Below are 6,645 nucleotides of genomic sequence, written 5' to 3'. Positions count from 1 at the left end.
CTTATACAAACAACAAGTTCCAAAACCAATGCCAATACGATAAAGGAATCATCAATAACAACAACAACAACAACACCAACAATGCTATGTAACCAATACTGAGTAAGGAAACCCTACCTGGAATGCAAACACCACAGACGGTCTAGCAGCTAATCTGAATCTTTCCTCAACGAATCCTCCTCCTATAACATGCATACATTCAATTACCACCATAACCATACAAATCACCCAAAAACCCCCGACAATACCCAATTAGGGTTTTAAAGAAACTCAACGAAACATTATGAAAAATATATAAAAAGCTTACCCTCGACATGACGATCACAACGGCGTAAAGAACGAGGCAATCTGACACTCCTAGCCTTGGGATTTGTTAACAATGTGAAGAACACGAACTACGTAACTTCTCTTTTTCTCAAAAAGGTTTTTATAAAGATTAACATGAAGGAAAAGTAGATCTATATACTTACATATTCATATATGTTATAATTTAATTTGTCATAAAATTAATGATTGATCTTATGCATGCAAACATTAAAACAAAATAAGGAAGAAACATTATTCTTACATTGTGATTTTCGGTTAATAGGGCACAAGAGAGATCACCTTTCTCTCTTGTTCTTGTGCTTTCCTTTAATGGAAGAACTAAGATCCAAGTGTAAGATCTCTCCCAAAGCTTAATACCCAAGGCTTACTCTTAATTAAAATTAATATTATAAGAACTAGTACAATATTAATCTTGTAGAAAAAGACCCAAAATATTATAGAACACTTAATATTTCGGTTTATGGGAGAGGAAGAAGGAAGCTTATTATCTCTCTAGAATTCTTATTTTAGATGAGTGAATGAATTAGTGAACCAACAATTACTTTATTGTGTAATTAGGTAAAAATATAAGAGAAAAACCAAAGAGGTTTTCCTCTTGAAAACCGGATGGAGGAAGAGGGTGGAGGGTGCCAATGCATGCACTTGTTGCTCTTCACAATAAACAATAGGGTTGCATGGCTAGATTAGTAGGTAATCATTATGCTCTCCACTAATATAATCAACATATAATTAGCTTAATCCTCCTCTAAAAATCGGTCCATATGGATAATATGGAATCCATTTTATTTTTGTCAATTGTTAATATGTCACATGTCATATGTTGCATAAATTTGTTGTGCATTTTTAACATATTAAAAATCAACGTATTATTAAAAATACGTCACATACAAAAAATCGACTTAGTAATTCATAATTACTTGTACCAAAATATTTTACCAATTTATAAATCGTATTTATAATAATTCATTCAAATTTAATTGTTTCCTTAAACAATAATTTCATCTGAGTAATGATACAATTGATTACTCGACCGTATCTCATTTAATCACATTTTAATGAAATACGTAAATATAACTTCCAAAATCGTCCGTCAATTTTTTCAAGTAATTTAATTAACTCGTAACGTTATACGATTAATTAAATGATCAATTAAGAGTGTTGCCCTATAGGTATGACCTAGGGGATCAATCGATCACCACCGTCCGCACGACAAAAATGTCAAACTCTAGTCAGCCAATCATTACCGATATATGTTGATCAGTTGACAGTAAAAATATTACTTCCCAATTGTATTCTTTATAATGAGATTTAAACATGTGATCATTATGATCAACAGTCGTGATCGCATTATTGTCGGAGGACACATATTCCAACATAACAGTGATTAAGAATAGTGATAATCACCCTTTTATATTAATCTCTCATTATTAACAAAACCCGGCTAATTAACCCGTAAAACACACTTACTCGATCGAGTAAGTGACTTACTCGATAGAGTGGCCCTTACTCGATCGAGTCCCCAACTTATTCGATCGAGTACCCTACAGGCAGCCTACTGTTTTGCGCGGAAAACTACTTACTCGACAGAGTAAGCCCCACTCGTTAGATTACCCATAGACACATAGAACCGTAGTATGATAGATTGTGAGACAATGTATGAGTATTTGGAACGCTTCAAGAAATTATGTGCTACATTTCCCTACCATGGATATACTACTCAATAAAAAAACCCTAGAGAGAGAAAGTAGAGAGAGATAATGCTTTGACTGCCTTCATCCTGAAAAAAGTGGCAGTACTTTCTTGTCTCTAATGGCAAAAAAGACTAATAAGAAGACTTCATCTATACAAAACAGTAATTCAAAACCTAAAGATACATCGAAGATCACTGTTGAAAAGGACAAAGTCTTAGGGAAACCAGACGTTGATGAGGCTGCAAAACAGAAGAGTCTTCATGAAAGTGAAGGTATCCCTGCATATACCATAGAGGATGAATTGGAGGAAGAATATGATGAGCAGGCCATATCAGATTAGGAGGAAGAGCAGGTCTGGTATGAACGACATGGTAAGAAGGTGATGGAAATTCTGGAAGAGGAACCAATTGAAATGCTTCAACTGACTGAAGAAGATTTCCAAGATGAACTCATGTACTGGTAACAGGCAGTCTATAGATTTGTGGTTGGTGTAAACCCTCAATGGCAGATCCTTGAAGGCTTCCTGAAGCGTATCTGGAATAAATATACAATTGATAAGTTATCTTTCTTGCCAAATGGAGTTTTTCTAGCAAGATTTCACACTGAAGAAATGAAACAGGCTGTACTTCAAAGTGGCCATTTCCTTTTTGATAACAAACCTTTAGTTATCAAGGAAAGGCAACCTGAAGTGGAATTGACAAAAGAAGGGATAAAAAGTGTACCTGCGTGGATTAGAATGCACAAACTACCTTTGAAATTTTGGGGATTGAGCCTCAAAAAGATTGCAAACCTGGTAGGCACATATATTAAAAGTGATACAGCTACAGAACAGAAAACCAGGTTAGGGTTTGCACGAGTAATGGTTGACTTGAAACTGGGGCAATTTTTTCCAAACAAGGTAAAATTCATGGATGAAAAGCAACAGTTAATAGAGATTGAGATTGAGTATGAATGGAAACCAAGTCTATGTACTAAATGTAAACAACTAGGGCATGAGACAAAAATTTGCAGGAAGGATAAGACAGTTGCAAAACAGATACCTGTGCAAAAGATTTGGCGACCAGTGCAACAACAAAATCAGCAAGTTCAGAAATCACTGGTTCAAAAGGAGGTGACCAATATTGACAGGACTCCAGAAATAAGACCTGTTATGGCTCATAGGGGATCTGTGTCCCCAGTGAGATTGGTCAGACTATCAAGGCCACCTTCCACCAACATTGAGTCTTCATCTGGTCAGAATTCTCCAACATACAAAGAAGTTTTGAGTGGTACTACCACTCCAACAGCTAGTCATGGTTTATCTGGTATTGATCCTCTAAACTTAAACCCATGATTTTTGATTTTTGGTTTTTGGAACGTTAGAGGGATGAACAGGGAGGGGAAGCAGGCTTTTATTAATGAATTTATGAATAATAATAATGTTAGTTGTTTTGGTTTACTAGAAACAAAAGTTAAATCTTGCAAATTGAATAAAGTTCAGAATAACATTTTTGAGGATTGGAGTGTCAGTACAAATAATGCATATCATAGAGGAGGCAGGGTTTGGGTCCTTTGGAAACCTCAGATGGTAGATATTCAATTCCTGGAATACGATCCCCAATACATTCATCTGCATATAAGGGATCTCTTACATCAGAGGCAGTTCTATTTGACGTTTATCTATGCTTTTAAGGGGATTGGAGAGAGGGAATCTCTCTGGACAAACTTAAGAAGAATTGCTGGTACTATAAATGGGCCATGGTCTTTGGGGGGAGATTTCAACTGCGTTTTGACTGGGACTGAAAGACTTGGGGGACCTATCTCAAATGCTGAAGCAGATCCTTTCCAGGCCTGTCTGAATACTTGTGGCCTCACTAACATGAAAGCTACTGGTGCTTATTATACATGGAATAACAAGCAGCCACCAGAAACTAGGGTGTATAGTAGGCTTGACAGAATCCTTGTCAATCAAGATTGGTTGCACAGGTACCCTAATCCTTTTGCAAATTTCTTGCCAGAGGGAATGTTTTATCATACTCCTTGCCTAGTGAGTGAATCTCTTACACTAGGCTCCAGGAAAAGATCATTCAAATTTTTTAATATATGGAGTACTGCCCCTGGTTTTCTGGAGTGTGTAAGCACAAATTGGAGGAATTCAGTCTATGGTACTAAAATGTTTAACGTGGTTAGGAAGCTCAAAATGTTGAAGCTTGTTTTGAGGAAGATAAACAGGGACCATTTCTCAGATATTGAAAATACAGCTGATATTGCACACACTAAACTGATTATGCTGCAGAAAGAGTTGATGAATAATCCAGGGGACATGGAACTAATGAGGTAAGAATATAAGGCTAATCAGGCCTCAAGAGTACTCCAAGAGGCTAAAATTGATTTTTTGAGGCAGAAAGCTAAAGCCCATTGGATCCAGAATGGAGATATGAACTCTTCTTATTTTCATGGAGTCATTAAGGCAAGAAGAAATAAGCATTTCATTGCTCAATTAAAAGATCATAATAATCAGCTATGCACAGATCAGAAGAGTATACAAAAGGCTTTCTTGGATTATTATGAAATGCTTTTGGGTTCCCAGGAAGAAGTTACAAAAGTTAATCATAAAGTGGTGCATGAAGGAAAGTTGTGTACTGATGCTCATGTTCAGCCTTTGTTGACTCCCATCACTAAAGAAGAAATAAAAGACATTATTTTCCATATTCCAAATGACAAAGCACCAGGTCCCGATGGTTTCTCAAGCAAATTCTTTAAAGACTCATGGGACATAGTGGGGGAAGATATAACTGCAGCTATTCTTTATTTTTTTGACACAGGTCAGATGCTAAAACAATTAAATGTAACAGTAGTTACTTTAATTCCAAAAGTAACCAGACCTGAATCTGTACTCCAGTATAGGCTCATAGCATGTTGTAATGTTATTTACAAATGCATCTCCAAGCTTGTTTGCAACAGGCTAGCAGGAGTGTTACCTGAGATTATTGCTCCTAATCAAGGGGGTTTTATTCAGGGCAGAAGCATCATGGAAAATATTTTGATTTGTCAGAACTTGATCAAGCTTTACAATAGGAAGGCAGTGTCTCCTAGGTGCTTGCTAAAAATGGATCTTCAAAAAGCTTATGACACAATAGAATGGGATTTTTTGCGACAACTTCTTAAAGCTATGAAATTTCCCAAGTAGTTCAGAGTCTGGATTGATCAATGTGTAACAACAGCCTCCTATTCCTTAAACCTAAATGGAGAGATTTTTGGTTTCTTCAAAGGTTGGAGGGGTCTGAGACAGGGAGACCCTCTATCTCACCTGTTATTCACTATATGCATGGACTACTTATCCAGACTCCTAAAGTATACTACAGAGGATCCAAATTTCAGGTATCACCCTCTTTGTAAGCCTTTAAGACTCACTCATTTGATGTTTGCAAATGACCTTCTCCTTTTCTGTAAACGGGATGGCAAATCTATCACAATTTTGCTAAGAACCTTTGCCACATTTTCTAAATCTTCTGGGCTTAAAATGAGCAAAGGAAAATCCAATGCATATTTTAATGGGGTCAAAGACAGTGTAAAAACAGATATACTCCAGAGATCAGGTATGGTGGAGGGAAGCCTCCCTTTCAAATATATAGGAGTCCCAATCAAGAGTACCAGATTGAATGCCCAAGACTGTAGGCCTTTAATTGACAAAATTCTTTCCAAAATCAGAAACTTGGGGACAAGAAAACTATCATATGCAGGTCGTTTGGTACTGATTAAGGCAGTGCTTAAAACTTTTCACAACTACTGGACCACTATGTTTATCCTCCCAAGTGGAGTAATTACTCGAATTGAAAGCATCTGCAGAAACTTCCTATGGGATGGGGGAGCAGAATATATGAGGTCCCCACTTGTGGCATGGGAAAAGGTGTGCAAGCCCAAGAATGAAGGGGGTCTTGGACTTAAAAATGATGCAATCTGGAACAAAGCTGCTGTGGGTAAACTAGTATGGTGGATATCTTCCAAGGCTGACCATCTTTGGGTCAGGTGGGTCAATCAAATCTATATAAAAAATGAAGCCTGGCAAGGATATAGCCCTAAAACTGATGCTAGTTGGTATTGGAAAAAATTATGCAAGACAAAGAATATACTAGCAGAGCACTACAATCAACATCAATGGACATCACAAAAAGGTCAGGAATATACAGTCGCCAAAGGATATGAATGTCTCAGGGATAAAGGGAATACCGTGTCCTGGAATCATACAGTTTGCTCACAAATAACTATGCCTAAACATGCTTTCATCTCGTGGCTATATCATCACAAAGCCATGAATACAAATGCAAAACTTTAAAGGTTAGGATGCTGTGAAGAGGATACCTGTTACGTTTGTGGCAGGTCCAGTGAAACAATAGATCACCTTTTTTTTATTGTGCTTATAGTAGACGGTTTGTGGACGGATTTAGTAGATGGATTGGAGAAAGCCTACCTACTCAGGACATTCTGGGATGGAGTTTGAGTCTGCATGGATCAAAGCTTCGGAAATACTTCATAAACTCTGTTCTGAATGCATGCATCTATCAGGTTTGGCATCAGAGAAAGTCCTGTAAATTTGAGGCAATGATTATGAGACCGGAGAGAGTGATTCAGTTAGTGATTAAGGAGT

General features: G+C 37.1%; 1 protein-coding gene across 1 annotated transcript; it reads left to right on the top strand.

The window, feature by feature from the left end:
- The first annotated feature begins 3,384 nt into the window (after window positions 1–3,384).
- Window positions 3,385–4,338, top strand: LOC141655585 (uncharacterized). The gene has a single exon (XM_074462657.1). The coding sequence runs from the start codon at window positions 3,385–3,387 to the stop codon at window positions 4,336–4,338; it is 954 nt and encodes a 317-aa protein (XP_074318758.1).
- The last annotated feature ends 2,307 nt before the right edge of the window (window positions 4,339–6,645 follow it).

The sequence above is a fragment of the Silene latifolia genome, chromosome 5, assembly GCF_048544455.1.
Source record: "Silene latifolia isolate original U9 population chromosome 5, ASM4854445v1, whole genome shotgun sequence".
NCBI classification, from domain to species: Eukaryota; Viridiplantae; Streptophyta; class Magnoliopsida; order Caryophyllales; family Caryophyllaceae; genus Silene; species Silene latifolia.
This window is presented reverse-complemented; position numbering and strand designations above follow the sequence as displayed.